Source organism: Gekko japonicus, unplaced genomic scaffold (genome assembly GCF_001447785.1).
Source record: "Gekko japonicus isolate JY-2015 unplaced genomic scaffold, Gekko_japonicus_V1.1 scaffold3676, whole genome shotgun sequence".
Classification (NCBI taxonomy): Eukaryota; Metazoa; Chordata; class Lepidosauria; order Squamata; family Gekkonidae; genus Gekko; species Gekko japonicus.
This window is the reverse complement of record NW_015169894.1, coordinates 46,904-63,746: the sequence shown is the minus strand read 5'-3', so window position 1 is coordinate 63,746 and position 16,843 is coordinate 46,904. Positions and strand designations below refer to the sequence as shown.

The window sequence follows — 16,843 nt, the reverse complement described above, 5'->3', positions numbered from 1 at the left end:
TGGTCCCATAGGCTCCAACCCACATTGTATACGAGAAATACAAACTTAGCATCAGAATGTTCTACTTTCACTATGAAAAATCATGTGTGTGCTCCTGGATTCATAAACAGAAGTATGTAACAATTCATGAGTTTTGCTCCAAATGTTTATGGAAGTTGGCCATTTTCTGTGAGGTTCGTCCATACAGTGATCTCTCAGGATATTTAAGTAGCTTCCAATGATCCAATACTGAAATAGGACCTCCAATATTTGTAATACATATATATGTGTGTGTGTGTGTATATATATATATACACACACACAGAGAGAGAGAGAGAGTACAAATATTGGAGGTCCTATTTCAGTATTGGATCATTGGAAGCTACTTAAATAAGTACCAGAGGGTCAGCAGCAGTCATGATGATATTTTCAAAGTTTAGAGTAAATATTTTAAAACAACTTTAAAATTGCTTTCTGTCACTCTTACTCCCAAATAATCACATACTCCTAAACTATGTTTATTCAAGTTAACTACTGTCCAGAATGAATATTCTATTTGTCCATGTATCAACACAGTCGGAGCACAGCTTACTGATAAATGGGCAAATGGAATATTGATTCTGGACAACAGTTATTTTAATAAACACAGTTTAGTACTGTATGATTATTTAGGTGTAAGAGTCACGAGAAGCTTTTCTAACAAATTTAACTTTTCATGTTCTTCATTTAGTTTACCTAGTGTTGCTAATCAGCTTGTATTTAATTATATGTGGACTACCATGTGTGTCTAGCCTAACCAGTTCAGAAGGGCATTTGATTGGTTTGTTGGATAATAAAGTTAAGGCTGGGGAATATACCAAAGGCTCCTTGTGTACTAAATGTAAGTCCCTCTTGGAACATATTAAACTCATAAAGTTTTATCCAGCTCTCATTTTCTGCCAACAAAAGGGCATGTCTGCCAGTAAGTGTGTGGATGGGTAGAGTCTGAAGTTGCTGAAACTGAGGGGAAAAGACCTTGGGGTTGTAGTGGACAGCTCAATGAAAGTGTCAAGTCTGTGCTGCACAGTGAAAATGGCAATCTCTATGTTGGGGACTATTAGGAATGGGACTGAAAATAAAACCATCAATATTATAATGCCTCTATATAGATCTATGGTGCAGCCTCATTTGGAATACTGTGTGCTGTTCCAGTCACCATATCTCAAAAAAGGACATTACAGAGTTGGAAAAAAATACAGAAGAAGGCAACAAAGATGATTAAAGGGTTGGAACACCTTTCCTATGAGGAAAGGATAAAGAGATTGGGACTTTCAGTTTAGAAAAAAAGAGAAATTTTGGGGGAACATGACAGAGATTTATAAAACTATACATGGGACAGACAGAATTTTTCCCTCTCCCTCCCAGAATACTAGAACTCAATCTATATATCTATTTCTTAAGCATGGGCAGATTTGCAGATACTTAAATCCACAGATCAGGCATTTGTTGTTGTTCAGTCGCACAGTCGAGTCCGACTCTTCGCGACCCCATGGACCAGATCACACCAGGCCTTCCGGTCTTCCGCCATCCTCTGAAGTTTGCTCAACTCCATGTTCGTTGCATCTATGACCCTGTCTAACCATCTCACCCTTTGCCATCCCCGTCTTCTTTGACCTTCAATCTTTCCCAGCATCAGGGTCTTCTCCAGTGAGTGCTCCCTTCTCATTTGGTGGCCAAATTATTTGAGCTTCAGTTTCATTATCTGGCCTTCCAGGGAACAGTCAGGGTTGATTTCTTTTAGGATTGACTGATTTGATCTTCTTGCAGTCCAAGGGACTCTCAAGAGTCTTCTCCAGCACCATAGTTCAAAAGAATCTATTCTTCAGCGCTCGGCCTTCCTTATAGTCCAACCCTCACAGCCATACATGACTACTGGGAATACCATTGCTCTGACCATACGGACTTTTGTTGGCAGGGTGATGTCTCTACTTTTTATCATGCTGTTTAGGTTCGCCATCGCTTTCCTCCCAAGGAGCAGGCGTCTTTTAATTTCATGGCTGCTGTCACAGTCTGTGGTGATCTGGGATCCCAGGAACGTGAAGTCTGTCACTACTTCCACGACTTCCCCTTCTATTTGCCAAGGAGTGATGGGACCGGATGCCATGATCTTAGTTTTTTTGATGTTGAGCTTCAAGCCCACTTTTGCGCTCTCCTCTTTTACCCTGAGCAAGAGGCTCTTTAGGTCCTCTTCACTTTCTGCCATTAGAGTGGTATCGTCTGCATATCTGAGGTTGTTGGTCTTTTCCCCAGCAATCTTAATTCCCGCTTGTGATTCATCCAGGCCAGCATTTCGCATGATGTACTCTGCATATATATTAAATAAGCAAGGTGACAATATACATCCTTGTCGTACTCCTTTTCCTATGCTAAACCAATCAGTTATTCCATATCCGGCATACACTGAGAGAAATCAGATTTCCTCCAAACTTGGGGAAATCCCCAGGTTTGCAGAAAAATCTGATCTCTGTAGAAAATTAAATGGGAGACATTAAATCCTCCCAAACCATACCACTGTCTGCACATGCGCAGACAATGGATTTACCACCTTTCCATAGTGGTGACCTCTGAGGTCTGCTTTGGGACTGCCATCAATGGCAATGGCCTCAGAAAACCACTCTGGGCTCACCTTCGGTAGTGGCAGCAATCTCCCAGAGCTGTTCCAGGCCTGCCCTTAACAGTGGCAGCAACTGCCTAGAACTGATCTGGTCCTGCCCTTGGTGGTAGTGGCCTGTGAGAGCTGCTCAAGTGTGGGAGAAATGAAATAGAGTCAAGGGAAACAGGATGTATCTTCCCCTCAAGCTCCTTGAGGGTTCCCACTTGCTTTCTTCTAAGAAAACCAACTGATTTGATACAGACAGCAAAATCCAGCAGTGACAAGGCATTCCTTTATGAATTTACAAAATACTTCTAATCCTGACATTTTGCAACCTGGCTGCACTCTTAGTTTGAATCTGAATGGTTAAGGCAGGATATAATTTTTTTTTAGAAAATTATAATGTATTTTCCACCTTTCCATGAATAGTACACAGCACCTAAAAAGATACTTGAAGAGAAGATAATAATATAAAATAAAATGCAATAGACAATGAACATCAAGCCCAGCCCAGATCAGATCACTATGCAAAACATGTTAAGCAATATCAGCATCTATTTATTATTAACCATCTGTGGCCCCCATCTACAAATAGCTAAATCTGTGGATTGGGGCCATGTGGATGCTAAACAGATTAAACTTGGGGCACTCCCCAGGGTTTGCAGAAATATCTGGATTTAAAAAAAACTGTGTGTGTGTTAAATCCTCCCAAAAGTAAAGTACTTCCAACAGTTGCTGCAATCCCTGAGTTGCACAGCACAGCAGCCCATTGGGACCTGGTGGCGGCTGCCATGTAACCTGGGCATCATGTGGCATACTGTTGGCAGTGGGCAACCCTGGAGCTGTGCTGGGCCCAGCAGCAGCAGCGCGGAGCATGCTGCTGGCAGCAATGCAACTCGGGGCAGCCACTGGACCTGCTGTGAAAGTAGGGGGGGATCCTCCCCGCAAATATCATGGGTCCACACTTGTATATTCTAACTGTCACATATGGGCTCATCTGCAGATATTTATATCCACAGATTGGGTCTACATACAGCCAATAGAGATTTTTTCCCCTGAACTTGGGGGACACCACAGGTTTGCAGAAAAAAAATCTTAAAACTCTAATAAAAAGGTGTGAGGGGTTAAAAACCCCAAAATGCACAGCTGCTGCAGTGGGGGAGGAGAAGAGGATGGGAAACAGCACTGAAAACACAGCTACATGAGGAAAAACCCTCCTTCCCCTCCAGCCCTAGCACTGCTCCCTGCAGTCTGGCCAGTTAGAAGCTAGCAGGTAAGGTTTAAAAGGGCAACTAAGCTGACACCTACAGAGGCAGGAAAGGGTAAGGAGGAGACTCCTTGTCTGCCCATATGCCTCCATAGCCACTTGCTCAGCTGCCCTTTTAAATCTTTCCCGCCAGCTTCTAACTGGCCAGACTGCAGGGAGCAGTGCTGTAGGCGGGGGCGGGGCTCCAACTCACCCACCTCCAGCACTGCTTCTCCTTGCACTCTGGCTGGTTAGACACCAGCAGGAAAGTTTTAAAAGGGCAGCTGAACTGGTGGCTACACAGGCAGGGGTGAGAAAGCACCTCCTCTCCCATTCGTATGCCTCCACAGCCGCCAGCTCAGCGGCTGTTTTAAAACTTGTCTACTGCAACTATCCAGCCAGACTGCAAGGAATGGCACTGGAGCAGGGGTGGTGGTGGGGAGACAATTCTTTGCTCCCACTTGCCCATCTTCAGTGCTGCCCCAGAGGCCAGGAGCTGTGCTGGCCTCTCCTGCAGCCATGGGGGGGGGGAGAGAAAGGAAGCCTCTGTGGGCTTGGCAGCAGAGGCTGGGAGCCATGCCAGGCTCTATGCCAGCAACTCTCTGTGTGTGTGTGTGTGTGGGGGATCTCTATCAGCCTTCCCTTTGATTTCAATCAGGATATTGGGCAGCGTATAGTGCCAAAGTGGGGGGGGGGAGTAGGTAAGGATAGCAGTGAGGGTGGGGTGGAGGCAGGGAGAGCAGTAAGAGTGTGGAGTTAAAGGTGGAAATCAGTCAATCCTAAAGGAAATCAACCCTGACTGTTCCCTGGAAGGCCAGATAATGAAACTGAAGCTCAAATACTTTGGCCACCAAATGAGAAGGGAGCACTCACTGGAGAAGACGCTGATGCTGGGGAAGATTGAAGGTCAAAGAAGTTGGGGACGGCAAAGGGTGAGATGGTTAGACAGTGTCATAGATGCAACGAACATGAAGTTGAGCAAACTTCAGAGGATGGCGGAAGACCGGAAGGCCTGGTGTGATCTGGTCCATGGGGTCGCGAAGAGTCGGACTCGACTGTGCGACTGAACAACAACAAGGTAGGCAGAGCAGCAAGGTAGCAGTGAGAGGAAAGGGTACAGAAAGGTGACTGGGGTGTCAGAGGACTAAGCAGTGATCAGGGGGAAATTTCTTGTACATTTCTCACTGGTCCCCACTTTTATATTCTAACAGCCAAGTCAGCCAAATCTGAGGATACTTAAATCCAGTGACTGGAGCTCTGAACGGGCAAGACAGATGTTTCTACAAACTTGAAAAATGCCCAAGGTTTGCAGAAAAATGTGAAATCTAAAAAAATACACTGGGGGAGGGGGAACGAAACTCTCAAATGATAAAAGGAGTATTCCCAGCTTTAAGAAATGGATTCACTCAGCGGCTGTCGCTGGACAACCACAGCTTTCCAGGACTTGGTTTCTGTGGGGGAAAAAAGGCACGGGGAGGGGACAGGGTCCTTTCCAGGGCTGTTTTGGCCTTTGAGGGAGGACTCGTCAGGGCCAGGCCTAGGCTTGGCAGTAACCACTGGGTGACTTGATGGCACCTAACTTTCGTGACTCAACTAGGCCTGGCTAATTGCTACTGTGGTGTCGCTGTTAGAGCTTCAGACTGGGAGACCCAGGTTTGCATCCCCTTCTTGTTGTGGAAGCTCCTTAGGTGATTTTAGGCCAGTCATATACTTTCAGCCTAAACTACCTCCCATTAGAGAAGAATGAAGTAAACTGCTTTGCCCCCCACTGTGCAGAACTGTGCAGAAAGGTGGTGTATAACTTGGGTAAATAATAAATATAACTGATGAGATGCAGATAAAAAGTAGGTAGGTGAATGGGCCAAGAACCAAAGAATGAGGTAGGGAAGGGGAAGAGGATATGGGGGTTGCCAGGAGGGCAAGAGATATAGTGCAGGAAGAGGGATACAGAGAGGAGAGAGGAGAGAGAAGGAAGCAGGAATAGGGAAGATGCTACGAGAGGTTTCAGAAAAGAGAAGTAGTGGGGGAGTTTCTACTTGTACTGTTTTAACAGCCAACAGAATCATCAAATTGCCCTCTGAAAAGTATTACAAACCATACTGAAGGACAGAGAGGAGGCCGGGGCTAGGGATCAGAGATAAAAATATAGTACTGCTGGATGAGCCTCAGTCTTTATAACATGCATAGCAACTCCAGTCTAGCCAAACCCAAACCTTCTCAGCAATGAGAAATGAATTGCATTATGCAAGCTAACAAGCTTAATCAAGCTATCACTGGTAGCACCCCTCTTTTTAGTCCTGTTTGTCCTCTCCTTAATGAGTTATATTATTTATGACATTGCAAAAATGTAGATCATTTTAGTTGCTTGATTTAAGAGAGTAAAGCAGTTTAAAGATGTTAATTTTTGTAGCTTGGATGTTACCCCTATTTTGGTTGGGTTCTAAATTATGTCACTTACTACAGGTAAAATTTTAATAAAGCTATACACTAAAACTAAACTATTTAACAATTATATACTGGGCAGCAAATTCTCTAGGACAGTCAATCAAAACTCTGTCATCTGGATCCTATCATCTGTAACTGGTTGATAGATCGCACCTAAACAGTGCTTGTCACCCCCCCCCCCCCCGAGAGGAGTGACAACTGGAGTGCCTCAGGGATCTGTCCTGGGACCTGTTTTGTTCAACATAATTGTTCAACGTAAATGATTTGGATGAAGGAACAGAGGGACTTAAATTTGCAGACGATACTAAATTGCAGTGGTAGCAAATGTGGTAGAAGACAGACTCAGATTACAGGATGATCTTGACAGGCTAGAAAACTGGGCTAAAACAAATAAAATTAATTTCAATGGAGATAAATGCAAAGTTCTGCATTTAGGTAGGAAAAATCAAATGCATAATTATAGGATAGGGAAGACTTGTCTTGGCAGTAGTATGTGCGAAAAGGATCTAGGGGTCTTAGTACATACAATGAACATGAGTCAGCAGTGTGATGCAATAGCTAAAAAGGCTAATGCCATTTTGGGCTGTATCAACAAAAGTACAGTGTCCAGACCACATGAAGTTATAGTATCGCTTTACTCTGCTCAGGTTAGACCTCACCTAGAATACTGTGTTCAGTTTTGGCCACTACAATTTAAGAAGGATATAGGTAAGCTGGAAAGTGTCCAGAGGAGGGCAATGAAGATGGTGAGGGGTCTGGAGATCAAGTCCTATGAGTAAAGGTTGAAGAAGCTCAGTATGTATACCCTGGAGAGGAGACGATTGAGAGGTGATATGATCAGCATCTTCAAGTACTTGAAGGGCTGTCATAAAGAGGATGGTGTGGAGTTGTTTTCTGTTGGCCCAGAAGGTCAGATCAGACCAATGGGTCAAAATTAAATCAAGAGTTTTCATCTAAACACTAGGAAGAACTTCCTGACAGAGTGGTTCCTCAGTGGAACAGGCTTCCTTGGGAGGTTTGGTGGGCAGAGCAGAGACTACATGGCTGTCTGACAGCAATGCTGATTCTGTGAACTCAGACAGATCACGAGAAGGGAGGGCAGGGAGGGTTGCATCAGCACTTGGTTCTCGTGGCCCTTTCTTACACACCCAAGGAAATGCCAATCTCCACTTTGGGGTCAGGGAGTAATTTTCTCCTGGCCAGTTCGGCCAGGATTCCGTGAGGGTTTTTTTGCCATCGTCTGGCCATGGAGCAGAGGTCACTGGGGTGTGTGGGGGAGGAGGGGAGGTTGTTGTGAGTTTCCTGCATTGTGCAGGTGGTTGGAGTAGATGACCCTGGAGGTCACTTCCAACTCTATGATTCAATCGGCTAGTTGACAATGTAATAATTTAACAGGACTTCTCTCTCCCAAAATAGTAGAACTCAAGGGCGCCCAATGAAGCTGATGGGCTGACAAGTGGTCAGCAATCCAATAATTTAAACTAACTGATGCAGATTCATATTTGGTTTTGGGCCACAGAGAGCTGGAAGAATTACTAATTCAGTACTGTCTAGGATTGCCAACCTCCAGGTGGTGGCTGGAGACATCTTGGAATTACAACTGCTTTCCAGATGACAGAGATCAGTTCTCCTGAAGAAAATGGTTGCTTTGGAATCTGGACTCTATGGCATTATACCCAGTTGAAATCTCCCCCCTTCCCAGAACCCACACCCAAAATTTCAAGAATTTCTCAAACTAGAACTGGTAACCCTAGGACTCTGCAGCAGTTATGGCAGATTTTTTCCAGTGTTGTTACCTGAAATCCTCTAATTGGTGCTATTGAGAAGTAAGCCTAGAACCTTGCGTAGAACATGTGTTCTATCAGTGACAGCAAAATAAAGAGGCTGTGGTCACACACGCTAAATAATCCACTTTCAATGTACTTTCCAACTGGATTTTTACTGTGTGAACTGGCAAAATCCAGTTGGGAAGTGCACTGAAAGTGGATTTATTTAGTGTGTGTGACCGGAGTCAAAGACTAAAAGGAGATATTTAATTACTTCATCAATGAGTGAACCCTCTCATTCAAAAAGCCCCTCCCCTTTGGGGGTTTTTTGGGGGGTGGCTGCTGTTGTTCTGAGTGTCCAAAAATAGCTAGGCAGGTCTTCAGTCATACCTCAAGCTCCAGAAGGAATCATACCAACACCCCAGAGGGCCCCTTACTGCAGCCAAATAATTTTTCTTCTTACTGACGACCTTCTGAGAGGCCTTTATAGATACATACTACTATCTAATATACTTCTAAAGTACTGAAGCCATACTGTAACTACAAGCTATTGCTAAGCTACAAAAAGGAAGTTAATTTGTGGTATCTTGTTCAAACCCACAGCACTATAGGATATTACTCTCTTTCACAATCTTAACCACAGAAATCAAGCACTGAAGATCACTGCAGTTTCTTTGAAGACAGAGGATGAGAGATTTCCAATAAGTTTACTTGAACATGGGGACCAAAGGTTAAAATTAAAAACATTTTCAGGAGATAGGTCCAAATAAATGTTATATTTAAAATGCCCTGCTTCCAATTCTGGACATTTAAAAAAAATGGATCCGTCTTACAGACTAACATAAGTGCATCAACAACATCTAATATTTATCAAAATAAACAACATAGTGGCCTAAGAACTACCATTTATCCACCAAGTATCTCTGAATATGCTGTTTAGAGAAGTCTCACAAATTACAGGGTCTTAAGACATTCCAAATCCAAATATTTAGAGGTATAGGCTTTAATGGACAGGTTAATTAAGTAAAGCTTTCATGAATTATGTTTTAAAATCAGTAATACTGCAAGTTAAGGAAGTTCTTGTTTACTTTTGAAAGTATTTCTGTTCTTTTGTGTTACTGTAATATGGAAGGAAAAATATTAAACATGGTCTTGTTTTACAGAATTTAGCCCTAACTCGTTTATTAAATTCAAAATTCACACCTCCTTTAACATTCCCTTATACTGAGTTTGTTAATATGCCACTTTACATTTAATCAATTGATCAACTACCAATTTGTTATTTACAGAACTAAAAAGTATGTTATGTAGAATTTCCAGAGAACTGCCTTCTCCTTATTTAGATTGTTCATAATTTGCATCAAGGTGCATTGGGATGGTACAAACATAGTTTGACTACCCAGAAAAATAAGATTTCTTTAATGGATTGTATTAATATAAGAGAAAATAAACTTGGTAATTAATCAAAAGTTGGCTAGATGTTGTCAAACGGTTTAAGCCTTTGGTTTATTAGACCATGCCAGGGAGAGACATGATGCACCATAGGTTTCTTGAAAATGTGCCAGTCCGTTGAACATTTTAATACTAGCAAATCTTCTTATTCTTGCCACTGATTCACAGCAAGAAAAAGTAGGATGCAAAGCCATGAACCGAAAGCAACACAAACCAACTCACCAACAGATATTGGTAGGAGAGTCATAAATCATTGGTGCTAAGTTGCTAGTACTACAGGTTGGATTCCAAATAGGTTTTCTGCCACCAGAAAACATTTTTGCCAGCAGGAGAGCAGAGGATTTCTTCAGATTCCCCCTTCTCACTATAGACCCACAACCTGGGGCAACCCTGGGGTCTACCTACTCTCTTAACAGGACTGGGGAACACAGTAAGCTGCAGCAGGAAGGGGAAGGTGAGAGCTTGTTTCTGCAGACATTGCTGTGTTCACATTAGATAAGGTCCAGCTCTATGAAGTTATACAAAATATCTCAACAAGTAGATACGAAAAATAAGATTGGCTTCCGAAAAACATCAACGTCATATGCCATTCATACTCTTTTTTCCTGAAAATACTGGCCTTAACCTTAGAAGAAAGCAAAGACTGTTCTATCCTATTATCTATTCTATCCATTACCCAAAAACCAAACCTCTGAACATATAAACTGAATCACACTGCTTCAGTACAGGCATTGCACATAAGCTTTAATACTGGGAAAGGCAGTTCAGTTCTTCTGCAAGACCACCACCTCCATTTTCATCAGTCATTTAATATTCACTTTTATGCAACAAAGGAATAAATGCTGTTGTAGATCCCCATTAACAGCAAGAGGAGAGGCTGAGGATACAGGGGCACGCACAACACATACACCTTTGTTGCTCCATTGTAAATGTTAAGCCACTGATGGAAAGGGATGTAGCAGTTTGACAGAAGATGGGAACTGCCTTTATTAAAACTCAAGTCGTGTACTGTTCCAAAAGTGTTCCATGGCTGAAAATATGCTTACTTCAGAGATCCAGAACTGCTTAGCTGAACCTGAGCAGTGCAAGAACATGTAAGAGGTTATGTATCCCACATCTCCATGGGTCCTTCTCACTGTTCAGAAAATGAAGTATTTTGCTAGCTTCCAGTGATGTTTCATCAGGTCCAGGCAGCAGATGTCACTAACAGTTGGTTCCCATCATACAGACCTTTTAGATGACATGCAATTTGTACAGAATAGAGAGGAGAATGCCATAATAAGACAGAACAGAAGGCACAGAGCTGAAACATAAGTCGTTATGAACTTGAAGGATACAGATACAAGGAATACTAAATATGGTGTTTCGGGCAATGTATCCCATTACTAGTGGAACCCACAGTTGACTGAGGCTACATCAGAAGGTCAGGCCAGATGTGATAGAGCTAATCATATTTTTATCCCAGCTGTCCTCTTTGGAGTACAAGAGACCGCATATTGTAGGATGATAACAATATCTACTTCTTTGAAGAGCACTTTGGCACTGTAGCATATCACATGTATACTCTGCAGACATATTTTGCTCTGACCTGCAGGATGAAGTAATCAATAGATTTTTCTTTCAGATTCAAAAGCTGGCCCATTCCAGCTGCTAAAGCAATCACACTATGCTAAAAAACCAAGTCTTAATTGCTTAAGTTATTAAACTTAAAATGGCATGGCAGATTCCTTTTAAAGCAAGGGTAGAATAAGAATCACCAAAAAGACTTTACTTTCATAAGAGAAAGAAAAATATGCAGATATACAGTCTTTAATGCAGATAACTGCACAAAAACTTGGGCGTCAACACAATAATGGAGCAAAACTGGACTGTGGTTGCCCTAAAGGAGGGAATTTATTTTCTTCATTTATACCCTGCCTTTCTACGCACCGCAGATATTGTTCTCCTCGCCTCCATTTTATTTCATTTAGGCTGAGTGCGTGTGACTGGAATAAGGTCACCCAGCAAAGCTTTCATAGCAGAGCAGGAACTTGAACTTGGATTTTCCAGATCTTAGTCCAATGCTCTAACCACTACATTACGTGGCCCCAGAGAGAACAGTATTGTATCACACTCCATTATTGACCTTAAGTATGACATTGTCTTTCTGAAGCAAGTGATTAACACTTGTATTTTGTCCATATAGTGGTCTGCTGAAACCATAACAAATCCTAAGGAGTGTCAATTTATGTTATATTCTTTACTACAAGTTTATAGCACTCTTTGGTCTACTTGTTAGATCTGTATGAGACAACAGTAGCTAGGTAATATTGCACCAAACACCAATGCGTATTTACACAAATAAGGCATGCCTATTTACTGACAAGGACTCAAAGGTACAGCATTGCTACGGTGGTGGTGGGGGTAATGAAGAGATCCAGCTTGCGCTTCCTCCAAATGTTTTTATCAAAACCTGCTTTAGAATTAAAGTTATATGTTAATTGTGTTAGCAATAAGCCTTATGCTCTTCTAGACAGCACTCATGTATGCAATGCAAAACTGGGAAAGTACCAGGATGCCCAGGTACCAAAGAACTTAAAAATAGATTTTAGATTTCTGCAGGGCTAGCACATAGAATATTTTGAGTCTGACACATATTCCTCAGTAATATAATCAAAGAATACTAGCAGTTGCTTGCTTTATTCTAACACTGCTGCCTGAATATTACCTATTCTGCAGTTCTTTGCAAAATCTGTTCAGGTTTTTGGAAGCATTATGATCCAATTAAAAAACCCTGAGTCAATAATATTATGATAAATGAATCTGCATACATTTCCATATGAATATTTCTGAGGACAGCTCACTTGTTTTTAGACATGTGCTTGTGTCACAAGAGTTATTGTCCTAGGGCACTTAGAGGCGGATAATAGAGAAGAGGAAATGATTCTTTAAGAATGGTATTTACCACTAAACTGGGGTTAGTTCCTGCATTCTATTAAATTCTAAAACATAATTATTAAATTTTAAAACACTTTTCAGTCAGTCAGAACATTTTAATAGACTAACCATTTAAAACTGAGTAGACACTGCATGCCTAGTTTTCCTATCACAGCTACCCATTCCTTTTACCAGAACTTATTTTATTTATGTATTAAGCTTTTCTCCCACCCTCCCGGCCATAGCCGGCTCAGTGTGGCTTACAATCAGATAAAATTCCAAATACATAAGTAGCATCAATAACATTAACATTAAAATACCATTAAAACCATAATAATAAAGTGCTAGTCTTATCCACTAGCGCTGATTGGACTTCAGATGTCAGGCAGCTTCAGATGTCATAGATACGGGGGGAATTGGCACAGGCAGAAATTAGGGTCCAGAGGATCAGGGCTCTTCGCCATGCAGTATCAGTTGCCGTTACCAGTGGCACTGGCGATTGAGATGGTATCTTAACGCAACAGCAACTGAATTTAATTCATAGTCTTGAAGTTGGAAAAACTGTATTCTTCCCAAGTCAAGTAACAGTACAGGCAGTTCAGATGTCTATGCTCACAGTGCATTACAAAGAGCAAGGGCTGCCCCCCAGAGGAATTGCACTAAACACATAAAAGGTGGGGCACTCAATCTCCTGCATTGCACCAACTGACAAGAGAGAAGCTGGCACTCTGCTTTCTTGGCCCAGTGAAGATACATACTTCACGAGACCTGAGGAATTCATGTCTTCTTTGGCATTTCCTAGGAAGAACTTCTGTTGCCATTACTCTATAGACAACCTCTTAACATCTCACAATTGAAACCTTTCCAAAAACCAGTACAAAAAGGGATGAGAGGGGAATAAAAAGCTAACCCAGTTCTTTCTTCTCTTATTAAAATTAAAAGATTAATTGGTGTTACTTTTTGAATATATATGGAGGTCTATTATGTCAGCGTACACAAATATGAGGTGGAGTGAGTAATTAGGTTCAAATCCCATTTCATCCCAAAAGCTGGTAGAAGGGGGCATCTGGGGGGGGGGGAGTCATTAAGAGTCATCCCAGTATGCCTACACTGACCAAAAACTTACACACATTACCTCACAAAGAGATTCTTAATGGGCTGGAAGTACAAGTAACCAGCCAGGCTTTGAATGCCCTGTACTGGGAAGGAAATAAGGGAGAAGTACATCAAGCCTTCTGAGGTTCCCATTGGTTCAGAAAACTCAGTAAGATCTACAGTGAGCCTATCACAGACAAAAGCCAGTCTCCCACATTGTATTCTTGCCATCGCCCCTGGAACCTACATCCCTCACTAATAGTGCCAATTACTAGCTTCCTACAACCCAGTTCTCAAACTTTTAAAAGTGGAACCCATTTCTAAACTCATTCTACTTTTTAGGACCCATTTGCAAAGTAACTCCATGTTAGTTCCCCCTTCACCAACATAAAATGCTCAGAACGTTGTTGTTGTTTTAAAAAATAGCATTTTATATAGGTTTTATTTCATGACACACTATATGTAGAGTTAGACCTAAACTTGTCATTAAGCCCTGTATCTCAGCTCACCTCCTTCTATGGCATCACAATTCACCTGTGAGAGAACTGCAACCCACAGAACCACAACTGTAACTTACTGGTGAACAGTAACCCCAAGCAGGCATCACCATTCTAACAACCTCACCAATTTCTGATTTCCAATTTATGTTTTTCAAGATTGCCTTTCACCGAAATCAATTATCTAGTCATCTTCAACTGTGCTATTTCCTTCTGACTAGACTACAGTTCATGGGAATCAGGAAAAAACTGCAATACTTAGTTTACCTATGATTGTAAATAATATTGTTTAGGATAAATCAAAGGTCTGAAAAAGTAAAATATTTATGGGGATCAATCCAGAAGTTAACAGAGTTCAGATAAGATTTGTTTCTGCTAAGAAATCAGAAGAAATTTCACATGGGGGGGAGAGAGGACACAATTTTACACATTAAACTCCTACAGAAACACTGGATACAAATGCTAGAATTGATTCCCCAATTTTACTCATGCTTGCATAAATGTTTGGGATCTTAATAATGAGGATTCATGAAATTATGTCTACCATAATTCTTCCCCCACCCCCATCTTTTACACAGTTTTTTGTTCCCTTCAGAAGTATCTCTACATGGGGAATTTTGCATGTGCATGTGAGCCTATTGTTCACGGAAACAAAATATAGTACATTCCTATTTTGCCTGTGCTGGTCATACCACCCCATTTCCTGAAAGTCCTACAGGTGCAAGCAGGATGGAGTTATTCAGGCCTGTTATAACTAGCTAAACTTTTGCATGTGCGTGCACACACAAATATTGCAACAACGCTATTGTTGACTAGTTCCTGTTGCAAACTGCAAATCATTACTCTACAGCCCCTTCTGAAACATACCTGCAGGAGGGGGAAAGAACCAATTCAACGCCTGCCTTCTGAATGGCTTCACTGCAGCTTTAGGCAGATTTGTGCTACAAAACTGAGTGTTACAAGTATACACCTGTGAAAGAGACTGCTGTAGGCCTCCTGCCCACATCAGGCCTATTTCCTTCAGCGAGCTCACAGCAGTTTCAACGTGTCAGTGGGAAGAAGAGAGCACAGAGGCGAAGGCCTGGCACATAAGGGTACAGGAGGTTTCACCACATCTGACGCTATCAGAGGCTTTTCTTGCTTCTACCCAAATAACAAACTTGCGGCTACTCACCTGTGCCCAAGCCTTCTAGCCCCCATGCTAAGGGGGAGAGGTTGCTTAAGCATCCCAAGCTCAGTGTTCTCAGGAGGCAAAACAGCGGGAACAAATCCCACCCCCAATATCTTCCAAATTGCTTTAGCAGAAAGTGGCTTGTTTCCCTCTGGCTTCCAACAATGGGGAACCACGGGGGTGGGGAGGAAGTACTGAAAAAAGAGGGAAGCAAGCAGCTGTTACTTACACAAGGCCTGGAAAGGGGAATTCTCCCCCTTCGGATGAAGAAGGGCCTGAAAGGATTCCCCACAAGGGACAAAAACACTGGGGGCAGGAGTGGCACATCTCTCCCAATGTTTCGCCCCCCCTCCCTTCTCCGCAACCCATGTCACTGTTCCATCTCGAACGAATACCGAATTCCAACAGGAAGTCGCACTGAGGTCAATGGAACTCGCGGCTGGATGGGCTTCAGCCCTACACCCTGGAGACACACGCAGACACGCATTATGATCTCCAGCTTTGGGTTCACACATACGGTGGGGTCGGGAGCACAGGGGCAAGTCCACAGGAGCGAGAAGCTTAGAGGTGGCTGCAGTCACACACCTTCGGCTTTCCCCGCAACAGCTTCCCCATCTCCCTTCCTTCCACAACCCAGCCCCCCCCTCGCCCCCTCCCCAGAGCGGCTTCTGCTCAGCCAGCCAGGCCCGGCGAAGCCTCGCCTTTACTCACCACGCATTTCTTGCCCAGGAAGCCGAAGAGGCTCTCGTTCTCTTGCGGGGTGAGCAGCAGGGAGCCCACGTTGGTGACCCGCCGCGGCGGCGGGGGCTGCTGCTGCTGGTTGTTGCTCATCGCGGCCGGCCGAGGGGCCTCGTCGCCTTCCCCCCCTTCAGCCGCCCTCCTGCTCCTCCGGGGTGACTCGGGCCCGGCGTCCCCCTGCGAGTGCGGCGGAGCAGCCTGGCTCACTACTGCAGCTGCAGCGGCAGCAGCATGGGGGCGGAGAGGGGCTGGCTGACTAGGCCGCACCCGGTAGGCCCCGGCAAAGGGAGCGCTCACTCCTCACCCTTTCTTTTGCGGCGGCTGCTGCTGCTTTCCCGAAAAGCTCTAAACTTCCAACTTCTCCCTGGCTGCGCCCGCACAATCCAACATGGCAGGGAGAAAGAGAGAGGGGAGTGGGCGAGACCAAAAGCCGAGGAGGGGAGGACAGCGCTGGCGGCTCCGCAAGCCGGCCCGGGGAGCACAGCGGAGCGCTCAGCCCAAAGGCCCGTCGGCGCCGCCGCCGCCGCCTTCGCCCTCCTTTTCCTGTTCCTCCTCCTTTCCTGGAGGAAGCGGGGAGAAATTCAGTCTTGCGGTCGCAGAGTCAAGGCTGGCATAAGGGAACGGCCAAGTCGTGCTGGCTGCGGCCTTCGCCTCTTAAATACCGGCCAGGCCGGTCCAGCCTGATTCCCTCGGCTGTCATCAGTGGAGGAGGCAGCGGCGGCACTACTCAAGGAAGTCCGTGACTGTTTGCCGGGGAATGGAGCGGCTGCCTCCTCCTCCAAAGGAGGGGGGGGGGGTTAGTGTATGCATCTTCCGCCTGAGTTTGGCATGAAGGCTCTCCAAAATCACCGTGAAATCATAGCTGTGGGTAAGGCCGTGAATGAAAACAAATAAAGCATGGATTCA

General features: G+C 43.8%; 1 protein-coding gene across 1 annotated transcript in view; it reads right to left on the bottom strand.

Moving 5' to 3' along the window:
* LOC107115724 (neural Wiskott-Aldrich syndrome protein-like) overlaps positions 1 to 16,620 on the bottom strand; it is a 43,500-nt gene extending 26,880 nt beyond the window's left edge. The window contains 1 exon segment of the mRNA XM_015417481.1: positions 15,911 to 16,620. Coding sequence (XP_015272967.1) covers positions 15,911 to 16,030 — 120 coding nt within the window. The 5' untranslated portion in view covers positions 16,031 to 16,620.
* Between the last annotated feature and the right edge of the window lie 223 nt (positions 16,621 to 16,843).